This window comes from Saccoglossus kowalevskii, chromosome 9, assembly GCF_978046115.1.
Source record: "Saccoglossus kowalevskii chromosome 9, keSacKowa6.1, whole genome shotgun sequence".
Lineage (NCBI taxonomy): Eukaryota > Metazoa > Hemichordata > Enteropneusta > Harrimaniidae > Saccoglossus > Saccoglossus kowalevskii.
The window spans coordinates 24,285,824-24,303,397 of NC_140649.1; the positions used below are offsets into that span (position 1 = coordinate 24,285,824).

General features: G+C 35.5%; 1 protein-coding gene across 1 annotated transcript in view; it reads left to right on the forward strand.

The window, feature by feature from the left end:
* Positions 1-807: 807 nt before the first annotated feature.
* The window catches only part of LOC102807565 (ubiquitin carboxyl-terminal hydrolase 24-like), a 60,149-nt gene continuing 43,382 nt past the window's right edge, over positions 808-17,574 (forward strand). Inside the window, exons 1-8 of the mRNA XM_085503320.1 lie at positions 808-1,205; positions 6,941-7,130; positions 11,693-11,904; positions 12,619-12,780; positions 14,212-14,283; positions 15,435-15,575; positions 16,527-16,685; positions 17,175-17,289. Of these exons, the coding sequence (XP_085359446.1) occupies positions 936-1,205; positions 6,941-7,130; positions 11,693-11,904; positions 12,619-12,780; positions 14,212-14,283; positions 15,435-15,575; positions 16,527-16,685; positions 17,175-17,289 (1,321 nt within the window). The 5' untranslated portion in view covers positions 808-935. The remainder of the gene's footprint in view (positions 1,206-6,940; positions 7,131-11,692; positions 11,905-12,618; positions 12,781-14,211; positions 14,284-15,434; positions 15,576-16,526; positions 16,686-17,174; positions 17,290-17,574) is intronic.

A 17,574-nucleotide genomic window follows, 5' to 3' on the forward strand; every position in this document is an offset into this window, starting at 1 on the left:
GAATCTGACATTATAAATTGAAGAAAATTTTAGTTTGAAAATTATCTGAAAAATATAAATAAGTAAATTTAAACACAGTGATCACAATCTAGAGATGAACTAGGGAGAAGGAACAAACCAAAAATTTAGATGACAGAACATGTAATCAGTGGCGGATCTAGGGAGTTCTTAGGGTCCGGAACCACTCGTTGAAAAATATATTCAATTTGTTTTTGTATAATATAAACAAATCATTAACTTAGTCTGGCGATTTTAAAGTTTAGACCCCCCCCCATAAACAAATCCTGTATCCACCCCTGGTAATAGATGTAACATAAATACCCCCCCCCCCCCGTACTCTTGATGATGAGAAGCATTTTATCCTTAAATGTCCTTCCTTTAAAAGTGAAAGGAAACGACTTTTTGTAGATTGTGATCTCAAGTCTAATTTACCCGAGGTAATGAAAAATGCATAAGCCCTTAAAGATACTATCTATAAATCTCCTGATTAAAAGTTGCGAAAATCTTGTAGTTATTATTTTGATATTTCTTTATTTTTTCAGTTTTACTGTTTTTATTATATCTGTTTATTTATGTCTTGTTATTATTAGATTTTATTGTTATTACTGTGCCAAAGAAAATAAACCCCGAATGTACGTTTAAAAACAAACAAACGAGTTTTAGTTTATAATTTTAGTATTTTGTAAGAATTTACTATAAGCATGGGTCTGCCGTCATCGTTTTTTTTTCTAGTCAGTATGCACGCGCTTCTTGAAACGCCCCCATTTGACCAAATAGTAAAATCGTTCGGAAATATCCCATAAGCACCTCTTCCAAAATGGCGGATACATGAAGGGGGAAGTTGTGAATTTCGCTAAATATCTTGTATATTTTAAAGTTGCTTCAATAACTAAATACAATTTTAGTGTGAATTGAAGCAGAATTTATGAGGCAACATGGAGCCCAACGAGGAGCACGTGCAGACCCTTTTGACCATGGGATTTTCTGACGTCAACGAGATACGCAAGGCACTACGTTTGGGAAGAAACGATGTAAACGAAGCAGTTGCTATTTTAACAAACGAGCAACCAGGTAGCAATTTTGACACATTGGACGATGTCGAAATGAAAGACGTTCAGAGTAACCCGTCAACGACGCAGGTTGGGAGTCCAGGATGCGACCCGCCGCCACCTAGTTACGACGAAACTGTAGAGCCAGTGTCAGAAGTAAGTTCTTGTGCGATATCACGATTTATCTCGCCGGCGCCGGTGGTCGATGGGGCGTGGGCGAACGCGATAGTGATAGTGATTTGGGCACATGTGGATAAAAAAAATGTTTCATTTCAAATGTCACGTTATCCACTGCAATTTATCACATCCAGTTTGTAATTTTGCAATGTCACTTGATTTAGCTATTGTCACCGTCGGTGCATGGTACTGTTTTATTAGTAGTCACGCGAGTTCACATCACGACGTCATTAGCCGATTCGGAGAACTTCTCAGAAATCATTAGTTTCGGAAAACTTCTCAAAAATCATTAGTTTCGATACGGGTTGTTGGTATGGTGTGATGTGTACTATTGTCACTTATCAGAAGTTGTGATCGTCTAAACGCACCGCCCTGACCTCGACCACTAGTACTGACGTTGTCATGCAATGTTACCTTAGTCCATGTCATGGTCCATGTGTCATTGTTATGACGTAGGCAAGAGTTCCTTTTGTACCCTCATCCCTAACCCTAACCCTAACTCTAACACTCACTCCCAGTTACCCAATTCATTCGTATATGCCCCTCTAGATAACTATAGATGTCCTTAGGAGGGGCATGTACAATTAAATGGGGTGTGCTGGAGGGTAGGGGTAGGGTTAGGGATGGGGGGTACAAAAGGAACTCTTTTCATGCTGTATTTAACAGTAAATTTTTCATATCTGTAAAGGTATACAAACGTTGAAATTTCTGCTTCTGAGAGTATGAATATTTGATTATATAGATCAAGTACCATTTCACTACTAGATCTAGTACCATTTCACTACTAGATCTAGTACCATTTCACTACTAGATCTAGTACCATTTCACCACTAGATCTAGTACTATTTGACTACTAGATCTGGTACCATTTGACTACTAGATCTGGTACCATTTCACTACTAGATCTAGTACCATTTCACTACTAGATCTAGTACCATTTCACTACTAGATCTGGTACCATTTCACTACAATATGTAGTACCAATTTCCCATTAGATTTAGTACCATTTCATACTAGTGCTACTCCCACTGACCACTAATTCTGTGTCGATTTCAACACCTATACATACATACCCCTGCTGGACCATTATTTCCACAGACCATTGCTCTGTCAACCTAGATGTTTGACAGTTCATTGCTTCAACGCCTTATTGCCCCATGTCATCTAGTCTAACAGTCTAGCAAAGCGAAAATAAGTTATACAAGTATATTTTAGCACGTAGAATTCCACTCATCACTGACATTATCTATGACTTTTGGCACATGATCTACCACTCAAGACCTTATTTTAAAGTGGTTTCTTCAGACAGAACGATAGCTTGTCTTAAAAAGTGTGTTGTCCATGGCAATAGATCTGTTTGCTTAATGAACCATCAAGGAAATGGTCTGTTGGAGCAATGAGCCATCAGACCATCAAAGTGATGGGCTGTCGGTCTGATGTTTTACAGAGAAATAAAGCTTTTGCTAATAAGTGTTGGAGTACTAACCCCTCCCTATAAAATAGAGAAAGAGAAAAACGAATCCTAAGGAGAATTCCTTATCTGATTTGGTGAGCAAAAGTTGTTGACTTGCACAATTTTACTCATTGAGTTTTTGTTCCAAAAGTTTGTTTGCTATTTAGTCATTTATTTTCACTGTGATATCATTTTAGTATTTTAATATTTTGAGCAATTTTACTGGGTTTTATGTTCACAAACTTGAAAGCTTGGCATAAAAACAACAATATTGTTATTTTACATGATTACATGGATTTTATTTACGAGTAGTAGATTTTACTTATCAGTGAACATAGAACATAGGCTGCTTTTTATGTAATTAAGAATTTGAACAATTGGACTACTTTCATGATTTTATTCCAATTTTGACAACATTTCCCTAATGGTGTTGGGTTGCATTATATTGTAAAATGTATTACCAACATTCTTTTACAAGGTGGTTTTGCCTCTCATAATAAAATGGATGGGATTTGTATTAGTTGAAAGAATTCTGTCAATGTCTGTCTATGTAGGAGTTGTTAACAATGCTTGTGATTCTATTTACTCGAAAAGCTCTAATCCAATAGTTTCAAACTTTGACATTATATCAAATAATTCACCTCTATATGTCTCACATATTTATTACTTATAAAAGTATATCCACAATAATCAATACACCTTAAAGTTATTGTTAGAACATGATCAATCTGATTAAAATCTGATGTAGTGTACAGGCTTTAATTATTTTGGCTATAAACTTATTTTAATTTTATTTTTTATTATATTTTTTATTAATGCCCTTTTATTTTATTATTTTACTTTGATTTTGTGATTTTTTTTAATTCTACCCTACCTACATCTGATCCGACACCTATGTATGTCCCGTTCAAATCTCGCGTAAGTAACAGCCAATCACGGCCCCCCTTTTATACAGGCTATCGGTTGCTTACTTTTCAGTGTATACGGGCAATCTTTCTGTACATTATATTTTGCCCACTTGAATAAACCATTAATAGAAAATTGCTAGTATATTTTTATTTGCAAAAGAAATTCCACAGCATTTTACAATTTTTGTCATTACATTGAATATTTTTTTCACTTCCAACAAATGTGTACACTCTCAGATACATCTTCGCCAGCCAAGGTTCGTTCATCCAGTCATCGCTTCAATTTCATATCACTGAGCATAAGTATCTAGAATGGAAGCAAAAAAATAAGTAAATCGTAATGATTAGAACACTTTAAACAGCTATAGTAAACAATGCAAACTGATTTTAAATTGTATAACGGTCACCGGCCCACAGCATCGACATAGAAAATTGGAGCAAACAAATATTTCCTGATTAATTGCGATGTGTTCCAAATAAAAAATATTTTATTCCAGTCCAAATCAGCTCAATTACTTTAATAAAGAGTTATTGTATAATGTACAAAATGTTGATACAATTTGATGAATATTTACAGCTTCAATACCGTAGACGATTTTGGCCCGATCGCCAACAAAACATCATCCGTCTCCAGGGCAGGCGACTGGAAAAAGACACTGGTGGAAACAAAATCGTCACTCCCAGAATAACTATGCGAAATAACGATCTAAAGTCGAACCATTCGAGTCACAATATTAACATACAAATGACTTTCGTTGCATTTGACAATGATAAACTTATCGAAAAGCCGTGTTATTCACGGTTGCTAACGTCGGTATAATCCGCCATTTTATTTGAGTGTGTTTGCCACCTGACACCTGAGATGTAGGTAGGGCGGAATTTAAAAAAATCACAAAATCAAACTAAAATAATGAAATAAAAGGGCATTAATAACAAAAGTAATAAAAATTAAAATTAAAATAAGTTTATAGCCAAAATAATTAAAGCCCGTACACTACATATGATTTTAATCAGATTGGAACATGATGTACTTTGAACTTTGGGCAATAAATGAGCTGTCCACACTGTGTCTTCAGATGTATTATTACAGTTTTAGAATTCATCCATTGTATGCTGATACTATAGCCTTGACTGCCATGAAATGCAATGGTTGCAATAACTGATTAGTTTTAATTTTGAAATTTTATCGATCAGTTTAAAATCATGCCCATGGTTTTGATTATCTTGATTGTATATTCAACATTAATTAAGTAAGAATAATGACATTTACAATTTAATCTAAGAATCCAGGTTTGATTCCCCAGCTACATTTTTTTCCATTGTTAGTTTTAATTTTAGGAAGTCTACTCTACCACACTATCTGAGTATTTACATTGCCCTTTATATATTGAGTTATGACTTATGGATAGAAGTCACATTGAAGGTGGAATACTTCTCCTGTGTGTTATCTCTTCAGGCTAGTCAGTTAATATAACAGGCAGTCACTGTTTCATTATTATTGGGTCATCGCGGTAAATAATATTGTCTGGTAATTCTTAGTTATAGGTCATTGTGCAGATTCTTGTTATTGTACTTGTACTATTGTTTATCTGAAAATATGCTGTTTATGAATTAGCTAAATCGACAGATGGTATTATTTTTATCTCTATCTTACAATGAGATATACTTTGTAGGAGTATGCAAGTTTCTTTTGTAATGCTGAATGACAAGTGTTCAGACAACGTGCTGCTTGGTTTGGGCTAATTTATGTACATTATTTGAGTCATATTGCTTTGTAAATCAACGTACCAGACTACAATTTTAAAATGCTATTACAGCTGCAGAGCATAGACAAAGATTTTTAAGTATTTTTTGACATTTTTCGAGTGAAAAAAACATGGCAGAAAAAGTCATGTTTTTATTTGTGAAATGAGGAGCCCATATATATCAATGCTACTACAATGAATTCAAAATGCTTAACCCTAAAGGGTTCAAAATGATCAGTTCCTGTTTAACTTTAATTCAAGATAGCTGCCAAATCAGCCAACCAATCACAATTTGGAAATTTAGGTGCATTGCTTCTGATAGTTCCCAATGTACTCTTTTGTGGCCAAAAATCGGTAGCTAATTTCCAGTGGTTTTGATTAAGAACTATTACTATTCAAATTAATTTGGTATGTACTAGTGAGTTGTTTACTATAAACCAAATTTACAATCTTAATTTTTTTCCTTTCCAGAATTTCATACATGTATTATTATTATTAAAGCAGGGGAGTTGTCACCTGCGCATGCTTCAGATGGCCATAGCGTGTCATTGTTTACAAATAAGTGTCTAACCATGAGCCCTTGCGTTTTTAGCGTGTGTTGTTATCATCGCTTGGGACTTACCGGTAATTCCTGTGCATGCGCAGGGGATGACCCCTCCTGCTTTAACTTCTGTGGATCAGATTGCATTCACAATTGTGAATCTCAAACCATAGAGCTGCATGTAAATTATACCAGTTTGTCTTTTCTACCATTTTGATCAATTTACTGGTTAAATTATAGCTAGACCAGTGATTAATCACTTAGCACAGATCAATCTGGGAGTAGGAATTAAATTCATGAGGACTATATTATGAAAATGGAATTTTTCTTTCATTGTGAAGTTCAAAAAAAAAATGCATGACACACATATTTTAACTAGTTTTGGAAACTGTGGTAGCATTACCCTGCAAACATAAGGCTAGGATATGCATCTTAGTAATAGGAAAAAAGGATTTAGGTCATGTATTTGGTGAGAGGAGAGTCTGTCAGAGATGCCAGAATGTGTCAACTTGAGAAATCCTGAGCTTTTCTCATGACACTTCTTTTTGAGCCAAGGACAGAATTTTTTAGTTCTGTCGCCAACAAAGTTGAGGGAAGCTATTAACATTTCTGATAGTCTGATGTGATTATGTTCAAATTTTGTATATTATTATACATCATGTCATAGATACACAGATGTATTGGTTTGACGATCTGATTCAAGATGGCCGAATGGTGGCCTTCTGGATTCATATCTCTGACATGTTTATGTTCGAACTTTATTACTATAAACAAAACTTAATATTTTAAATTTGATAACAGGGACTGTGCCGTGCATGACTTATTTACTTTTTCTCAAATACAACTAGACCAATTGCCTTGATATTTTATATGCAGGTTCTTGTACTTGTCTGGTTCTTCCTATGATTTGTTAGTTTCATTTCAATTTGCTAATTTTAGTAAACATTAAGTCATTTCCATTTTTGATTTACTATAGGTAGGTATCATGGATGAACATCTTTCCTATTTCATTCATCTAATTAATATTCATGTACAGTATTTAGGATTCTAAATATTACTTATTGCAGGAAGATCAAGCACAAAATGTACATGAGGCGACTGAAGATGATGCCAGTACGGCAGTCTCCAATGAATTTCCCACTACCAATCTTTATGAGTTGGAAGGCAGAGTGTTCACGGAGCAGTGGTCCATTCCGTACAAACGTGAGGAGTCCCTTGGCAAGTGTTTGCTGGGAGCCACAAGACTAGCCCAGGAAGGTATGAGCAATAATGTCATTGTTTGTTGTTAAAAGCACCAAGCATTTTGTTATGTGAATAGTTACTAATTTAAAACTTGGTCATTGATCATTGCTTAACGCATACTGGTAATCGTTTTTACTTTGCCCGTACCATCAAAGATGGAAGGAAAAGGTATATTAAGGGAAAAATTTTGTCCGGCATTGTCGTTGTCGTTGTCGTCGTCGTCGTTAATAATTGTTATTGTGTGCATAATAACTTTACTAATTCTATTCTAAACTTCATCAAACTTGGTCACCTTATTCATCAGTATAAAGTCTTCCCTGAGTTTGAACAACAAATGTCCTGTATTAAAATATCATGCAAAAATTGAGAAAATCTGATAAAATATTTTGACTGTTTCTACTTGACTGATCACTGGTGATACACATCAAAGGTCACTGATCTCAGTGGAAATATGCATTGTTGTATTGTTGCATTGTTGTGTTCAATGAAGCGAATCATTTATCTTGTAATAATATCCTTGGTAATGTATCCCCCAAATCCCATGGAAACACTATACTGGGTTTCAAAACCAACTCATGGAGAGATTTTTTGCACAGTCTGAAACACATTTGCAAACCTGCCAATAAAATCTTTACAGAAAACAAGATGTCAGAAAATCAATATACCGGTAAGCACTCCTATGAACTGGGTGCCAAACTTTGATCAAGATCTGAAGCTAATAGGAAATCTGTTTACAATGTAGTCCAAAGTTATCAAATCAAAAACAATACATAAAAAATACATAAAAAGCAAAACGTTGTATCCACATTTTGAAAAGAAAATTGTACTAAAATATATGTATTCTGTATTTGACAAACAGTTCATTCGACAAATGAAAACTCACAGGAATATGTTTCAGCTATTAGAACAGTATGATAGAGTTTTTATAATACTAGTTTAAAAACACACTTCAAAAACAAAGATTGCAGTGTTTGAAGATGTAGATTCTCAGGTGGCAACAGTACTGTGACTTCTCTCTCCACTAGACACCAACTAACATTTAAGTTGATTTGCATACAAAGCAGAGCTTGCAACATGATAGCTATTCATAGAGGGTGGTTTTTTTTTACTTTTCATATAATACAGTAGTCACACAATGAGGCAGTTCATATTTGTCTCAGTGAATCATTAAATTTTGACAGACACCTGTACAAAGTACTTGGACAAAAGCCAGCTAAGATTTTCTGTTATCTTGCATGTTTTATGAATCTATTCACGTGTAAATGCAGCACTTTTTTTCTGCGATGAGGCATTTGTTTTTATACTAAAATATCTGAACTACTTTGAATAAAGCTGGAAATTATGTTTTTATATGATACAGGGTGGGTATTGACCGCCGTGAATATGTTGTGAATGAGTAGACCATGGTAACCGCGCATTAACTACACTTTGACAATGACCTGTTAATAATAGTAAAATGCAGTAAATATTTCATGCCATATTCTGTTTACCTATCAAAAATTGCTAGTTACCAGTTTTTTGAAAAAAAATATGCTGTTTATTCGCCAAAATAAATTCCAACAGATCCTACTTTGACATTGATAATTCACTTCCGCATTGCGTTACCAAAAAGTCTTCGGGAATTTCTGAAGAGATGTGTTGATACAACACAGCATTCTGATTGGTTAATAACAGCCTTGACCCATTAGGTCAAAGGACGTTGTCAAATCATGAATACATCATGACGGAAAGTGCTTTTCATCGAGAGTTTGTGTACGATCCACATTTGTCTGTGCAGATAATGATGAAGATTTTGACTTCAACTGTGTTCTAACAGACTCTAATATTTTTAACCTCGTAAATTTGGGTATTATGTAATTAATATTGTAATAAATTGTGCATATTTTTTGTGACCATTTCTGTTTCTTTATTGTAAAAGTCAATGACGACGCAACTAATTGTGTGATTTTATTTTTCCTCAAAGACGTAATATCTGTCATTTGCACTCTTTTCCGAAGGGTAAGCGCCCATTCCTAAAAAATTGCAATTTTCCAAGTTGAGGACCCTGAGTGCTAATGCGGTCCAGTACATGTACCTCCAGTGCAAGAGGCTGGTCATATCTGTTGATGACTGTTTACGTTCCCATCTTTGTGTTCCACTGATCTGCCTGTACATGTGTGGAAGAATGAATGTGACATGGGAGAGAAAGGAACACTATTTTAAAGGGACAATAACTAGTGATAAAATCTTGATAGCCATTTGCATCTAAGGTTGTCTATTTGGACAAACAGAAAATAAACTCAGTAATAGGTGATGTATACATGTATCTTGAAGGAGCTTCTGATTTCACAAAACTCATTGAATTTTACTTCTTACTTGAAGCATAAACTTTTTCACCACCAGTTCCCTCTTGTCATCACAAATTCACAAAATAATCCCATTTATTACATATGTACTGCAGTTTATTTTGATTCATCCCTGAAATCAAAATCGGTATTTCCACAACCCATATGCAAATGAGGTCTGAGAGCAAACAAAGTAGTCCCTTCAGGAGTACAGTTTTTCGAAATAAATAATATTTAGAAGTACGATATTTTCCCCTTTGGGTACATGAATATACTTGCCGAGTGAAATGAAATTTGAACAACAGTAATGGTACTTTTAGGCAGTCACATATTTTGACCCAAACTAATTTGCATATCACCCATGCAATAATGTTTTCGGTATTTTCACGGTCGATATGCAAATGAACATGGTATTTTCATTGGCTACCGAACTATTTTTATTTTGTAAACACATTTTCGTCTGCTATTTTTATCCAGTTCAAATCGTTCAACAACATTTTTGGCATGTCAGGTGTACATCACATGGAATACTACGATTGGGAGAACTTAATGTATGTTGACCACCTGGGAACCGAGTTTTATAAACCTTGAAGGGCGGCTCTCAGAAGATCTACCAGCAGTAAAATCAGCGATTACTATGCAGCCGCAATCATCAGCATCGAGATACCAGGTTTCTGCTGGCGACGTTGCGGCGTTACTCAGTTCCAAATAAAAAATACCAACGCAAAAAGAGCAACATTTTAACCGGTAATCAAGACTCAGTCAATCCACGACCAGCAAGCAACATCACACACGAAGTTGTAGCGTGCAGCTCAGCGACAACCGCTGTCAACGAAAGTCATCTCGTCAGTGGAGTACCGCAGTTGCACGGCATGTTTGCCAATGCACAATTCTGTGGCGGAACTTTTAACTTCAACATAAACTGTGTATCATAGTCGTCCAGTTCAAGTTCTGGTTCTGCCGTGGTCCCAACTAAACGTCAACGAGTTATTTATTCGGACAGTGACTCAGATTAGACGTCTGATTTTAATTTCAAACAAACAGTGACACGCGTTCTCCGGGCGCGTTCTACACTGACACGCGCTGCTAGGGCGTAACACTTATATTGGAACATATTAATGGGCAATGGGGTTCCCCGACCTAAATTCCATCCCGGTTTGCACGTTCTTTCTTTAATACGAAATAATCAAGTATGGAACATATGTAATAATAACAGAACCCCACACCCTCCCCGTGGCTTTCGTTGCGTATGGAAGTTATTTTCACTCGAGATGCGGTGTATTCTGCTGTACTTTCACTCGCTTCGCTCGTGAAAGTACGGCCGCAGGATACACCGCATCACTCGTCAAAATAACTTCCATACGCAACGAAAGCCACGGGGAGGGTGTGGGGTTCTGTCATATTATAGTCTGCACTTACCTTCAGGAGATTGGAACTGAAAATTGACTCAAATTCTGACTGTTGGCTACCTAAATTAGGGTTCCTTTCCAGAAATATTAAGAAAATATTAGAAAAAAGTGTAGACAAATTTGGGCGAGAAAGGTGGTGAATAGATTAATGCTGAACTATGTATGCTATAAGTCAGGTCACACCCATTCACAATAAATGCATATAACTCAATAATTACTCATTCTCCGTGTTTGTTCATTGATTTTGATAAAAAATTCTGTATGGAAACAAATGTATAGGCTGTGGCACTGTGACATCATTAGCCAACCAGATTGAACCAGATTGAACCAGATTGTGGATTTCTTAAAAAAATGTTACTCACTGATTAGCACTAGCCTGCAACTGCTGTGACATTGTTGCCCATTAGATCAAATACAGCAGCAGACATCGCAATTTTTTATCTTTAACAACTGGTACTCATCAACCAGCGATCAAAATGTAAACAAATGCGATAGTCTATACATGTAGTACATGACACTAATTTGTAAAATGTGGTGTAGGGTTTAATCCTTCCTCCAAAAAACAAACATTTTGGTTACCTTGTTTGTCTCTATCATAAATGAAGGTTAAGGTATAGGAGGAAAAAATGTCTGTCTTAGTTGTTGACTTTTCTTGTAGTCACATTAACTCAAACATTTGTTATCCAATTGATATTTCAAACTTGGATATATTATATTAACAAAGGGAGCTTGGCCAAGCTAAATTTTGGTGTGTTTGGTGTGTATATTTTTTCAAGATATTAAATTCTAAATGGGCAAGGTTGTGATACTTATGCTATGTTTTGTTTTTGAACTCAACTTGCAGGCTTGATGGAAGCTGATGAAAACTGTATGAGGTTTGTCGAGAGGTGCATGCCAGAAGCTTTCAAGAAACTGTTGTCATCTGCTGCTGTGCATCGGTGGGGCACTGAGATACAGGAAGGCATTTACAATATGTTACAGTTGTTGATAGATCTTATAGCTGTTAGGTTAAAATACGATCCTGTCTCGTGTAGTCTTCTCAATGGACTGGGAATTGTGAGTAGACCATTGTATTAACATTTTAAAGCGTTCAATTTCAATGCCGTAATTTTTTTTTTGTCACATGCATAATGTGCGTATCTCAAATACAGGACTAATCAAAAATATTTCGGCAATAGTTCCACTATCAACTTTCTGCTTTTTAACTTTTTCAGATATATATATATATATATATATATATATATATATATATATATATATATATATATATATATATATATATATATATATATATATATATATATATATATAATGCCATGATATTTTAGGTTGTATTTTAGGATATCTTTGGTTGACATCAGCTGAATATCGCAAGGGTAGCCTAAATCCACAAAACTCTGGCGGTAATCACCTGTGTCTGCTAATGTCAACAAATATTGTGGGATTATATCTAATTAATGTGCACATTTTGAGCAAGATGACAATGAATAAAAGAATTATAATATGTATGGCGTTAAATGTTCAGTTTTTCTGGCTACTGATGAGTGTATGAATTATAAAGCGTTATCAATTTGAACTCATCAAGTCCAAGTTTTCCTCCATGCAGAATCTGAAGAAGGAATAAGAAATTGTTTCATCAAGATCTATAGCATCTTGCGCAACATTTTATCCTTATAAATAAATGAATGCCTTCTAATTATAGAGTGGCCAAAATCGATAGTCACAAAAAATATAATGAGGTATTCTGATAAATTGTTTATTTTAATGCAGGCGTTCGATCCTGAAACTGAATTTCATTTTAAAAACCGTGCTAGGCGATGGGATCGAGTGCATTATGAGGACGTATTTGGCGCAAACCAAACCTATGCAGTGAGTCCACCATTTAATACTTACAAGGAACCATATGGTTGGCTGGTCAATCTGATTAATAGGGTAAGTCAAGAAGTTCTCTATTTGATGTATTTCATAGAATATTTAATATACTGTAGAACTTGTCATTTCAGTAATAGGCTGAGAGAAACAAATATTGTTTCCTGTAATCCTACCCATATTTAGGGCAGACTTTTATTATCCCTTGTTTCGCGCACCCGTCGAATGAAAATAAAATTTTATTTCAGCGTAATTTTTCGCGCCCGCCAACTTGTGAGTGCAAAAAACTGCTAAAAAATTTTTTTTATCTTTCTTTTTTTTTCGCCCGCCGCCTAACAAATCCAAGTTGCATTTTCATGATCAAAGTACCGAAGTCTCGCGCAGATCTATACTTTATGCGTGTTGTTTGTGATGACACGCCGTGAAAATCTGTCGTCAAAAACCGAGAAATACCTTATTAATGCTGAAAATTGTGCCCCAATTGGCAACATTGCCAACCAGGTTATACATGGAATAAAAATTGATTTCACTTCTTTTCTTCGATCAATGATCTCACTTACAATTCTTTGAGAATCACACAAAACTCGAGAAACAAGGAATAAAAAAAGTCTAGCCTTATGATGAACCTCAAACTTTTATATATTACAGACATGTCCAAATTTTATTGTATTTGTATGCAAATTAGCCATGTTACTCACAAAGTTCACTTTGCTTGATATTGTAATTGGCTCCATTATTATGATCAACCTTAAACAGGGCTTGACATTCATGCTAGTCCTCTAGCTCAACACTTAAGACTGAAGGGTCATCACCTGTGCACGAGCAGGAATTAAGTCCCAAGCGATGATAACACGCGCTAAAAACACAAAGCACCATGGGTAGGTACTTGTTTGTAAACAATAAAACATGCTATGGCCATCTGACGCATGCGCAGGTGACGACTCCCCCCACTTTAACAATTCTGGCCAGGACTAGTAGAAGTGTCTTAGATGGTGGTTCCATAGACGAGTACTATTATTCAATACATATTCCATGATCGTGGTAAAATAGATCAATAACAATCTTATGGACATCACCATTTGGACATGTGATTGTTTGGGGGTGTGCACATGCAATTTTAATAGCGGTATTCAAATTATTTTGTCATGAAGCCTTTTTTGCTTTGTTGGTAAGGTTCAGAAATATTTTCTTTGTTCAGTCAGGACAACCAATTTTTTATGCTGATTACCAGCATTTTCTTTTTGCTAGTTTTTTTACTAGTACTCTTTGTAGTTCTGTGTCCAGCCCAGACATTTATTTGGTGGTCATTCTTCTTTAAATGTGTATTAAATGCATTGTTGTGTTCGAATAACCCAATGACAGGTAGACCAATGGGGAAAATACTAATATGGATTTATGCACATGTATAGCGCCCTCTAGTGGTATGACACAGAAACTTTTTCTTCAACTTTTTGCTTGCTACTACTACTGTTATTATTTTCTCTTGATGCACAGTTTGCTGAGAAAAGTGGTTTTGAATCAGCCCGACAGCGAATGTTAGAATCTACCGAGGAGTTGGATGCACCGGTAAGCTTAGGATATTATCATTATTTTCCATGATTATTTTTATATTTAATAATTAATTATTGTAATTATTACAGTTGTGTTATCTGTTAATCTTAGTTGAAGTCTTCAAATCCTACTACAGAACATGCTGAACACAACCTTAGGAAAATGGCAAGAAATGTTAAAAGTTGTTATATCAATTTGAGAGAATGTTCATTAAAACAAGTGAACGTCATAAACAGTCCTTTGGAGAATTCAAATTCTGATTTATTGAGAAGGCAGTTTTCAAATCACTTGACTTGGAGACAGCCTAAGGTGCTGAACACTTAAATACTATCAAACCTATGGAATTGCTTGGTAATGTTTTGCTATACCAAGGTTTTTTCCAAAAAAAAATGCAGGAGGGAGCACTGCAATTCAGCGGCGCCACCAAGTGGGGAGATAGTGTTCTCCCTACGGGGGTGTGGAGTTTTTGATAATTCTAAGTTAAAATGGAGCATTCTATGGCTTCTTTGGGGCCAAAATTACTATCAGACAGGTCACATTTGAAGACTGTGTCTACATGTGATCCCTGGTCAATAAGAATTTTATGGTTGCCAGAGGATCTGCTCTCCAGGGTGCATGGCCAGTGCATGAGGGCGCTGCGCCCCTGTTCCCTTGTTTAAACAAATTCCTGCTATACGTGAATAATCCAATTGTTACATTTGATATATGGCACATACATATTTATCTCGTTTGAAGCTGGCTTAAATTGTACTGAGTAATCTGTCTACATATGTCTCATATCAATAACATAGGAAAATACTACAAAGAATAAGTTGAAATTAATGATGAATATTCACTTAAAATTTGTAAGTTTTTATGAAATGATACTGTGAGTAACAAGTAACATTACACCTCTCCAAAAAGGGGCATCTTCTGCCAACAAGCTGATGCAGTGACTTTGATGTCAAAAAGTATAGTCATTCACTGTGACAGCTTCGTTTCAACTTGTAAACTTTTCAAAAGCAGTTTATTGAATGATGGATGACCATGATAACACATTGAATCAGTAGTGTGACTGTGAACGAACGCCCATCCTTTAATCATACATTTTTGTCACATTAATGTCCCACTTTTTGTTACAATTAGACATGGATGAAATAACATCTTTGTTTTTTCTCGGATCCCAGCTGATGGCTGCACTGCTCTTTCCATTTGGTCTGTGTGCAGAGTACTTAAACGCCCATAAAGTGTCCAATATATTACAGCCAATGATGGAGAAAGCTATTAAATATGTACAAGGCCTTGAAGATAATGATCTCAGACATAAGGTAAACCTTTCATTAATTGAACCAACTTTGAAAGTTGCTGAAATTAGTAACCTCATTTTCACAAACAGTATGTTATCAGACACCTAGATCCAGTAAAAATGACCATGTAAATGCATTCAGCTCCAATAACTCGGGTTATAACTCTATTAAGGACTGAGCCCATGACATGGCCTCAGTCAAAGGTGCTGCTGTAGCTTAGCCCAAATAAACTGGGCTGAACAAATAATATAATGTATAAGAGGTATCAACAAATCTGTATTAGATGCTGCATCTCTAATAGAAGTCGCACCTATTCTTTTTAAACAATTGAGAACCAAAAAGTTCATCGTTCCTCATATGTGTAGATGCTGTAATAGAAGTCGCATACTCTCTGTTGCATTGTACCATTTTAATAGAAGTCGCAGCTTCTAATACAGATTTTACAGTAATCTGCTGTTAATTGTTGGGAGGAGTAATTGTTCTGCCCTGATGAAATGCTGCCATGTAAACCTAGCATATATTTTTTTGAATCAATGCTTGTGTAGTTAACACCTCGCTTGCAGAAAGCTTGGACAGATGAACGATTAAAATTTACATTAGTAGGTGATGTGTCAAAGATGTCAACAAAGGTAATTTCATGAAGTGTGAAACATGCATACACTGAAATACTGAAAAGTGTAACTGTAGTTTTATTTCTTTTCATTAAACTTAAAGGTAAATTGTTAGCATCTGAATAAGATCATTTTCTGACAGGTTGCTAAGGGAAAATATCAAATTACTGTTTTAGTAAAAAAAATCAAGTAGTCTATCGGGTGTTGTAACTAATAGGATTATGGTACTAGATGTTAGAAATGTGAAATTATTCTAATACTCTTATTCTAATAATATGTAAATACCTGGTATATTTTGTGATGCGACTGGGTTGTGTCAAAGTGGGTGTAACCATTGAAATTTGACATTTTGCAATTACAGAAATCAGGTAGTGTATCGGATCTCCTGTCTTCCATGAAGTTACTATGTATGCACTTATGGACCGATGACGTTACAGCCATCGATGACTTACGATTAGAAATTGCACTCAAGATGCTGAAATCACCGCACTTCAATGCCAAAATGAATAGCCTCAAAGAGGTTTGTAAACAATTGTCTTTATGTTTCCACAAGTGTGTACAACACTGTCATCCTTTTGGCCAGTCTCTGTGCAATGCTAGTCTCTGTGCAATGCTGCCATCCTATTGGCCAGTCTCTGTATAATGCTGCCATCCTATTGGCCAGTCTCCTTGCAATGCTGCCATTCTATCGGCCAGTCTTCTTGCAATGCTGTCATCCTATTGGCCAGTCTCTATATAATGCTGCCATCCTATTGGCCAGTCTCTGTGCAACACTGTCATCCTATTGGCCAATTTCTGAGCACCTTTTGGCCAGTCTCCATGCAATGCTGTCACTCTTTTTGTCTTGAAGAGTATTACAAAATAAAAATTACCATATTTACCCTATTAGTAGCACATGTGCTTATGTATGTTACATGGGTGTTTATAATAAGTAATATGTTATGATTCAGTGTACAACAAAAGCATTTTTGTTGTTTCAAGAGTTTAATGCCACCCTCATGTGTTGCAGGTCACTAAATTGATTGACGACTCATCTGCAACGAGAGCCGTTAAGAATGCCATCCCTTCAGAGAAGATCTTGGATTGGTTAGTCGATAACAAAATATTGTCCATTGCCTTAGAAGGTGAGCTCACTTGTAGCCTTTTACAAAACGATCTTCTATATTTTTCAAATTTCAAAAATGAAGATTTTTTTACTGCTGGGAAATTATTTTCATTTTGACCACAATATACTTTCACACACATTTCAAGTTCTTTTTGTTTCAATCTAAAATGGAACAACAATTCAAGATTGCTTAGAACCTTCAGAAAAGGTTTAAAATGGCTACTTCAAGTAGGCTGATGAAATATTTGACCAATAGAAAGTCAGGTGCTTGAGTTCACATTAACCCCTATCAGTATGCAAGGTT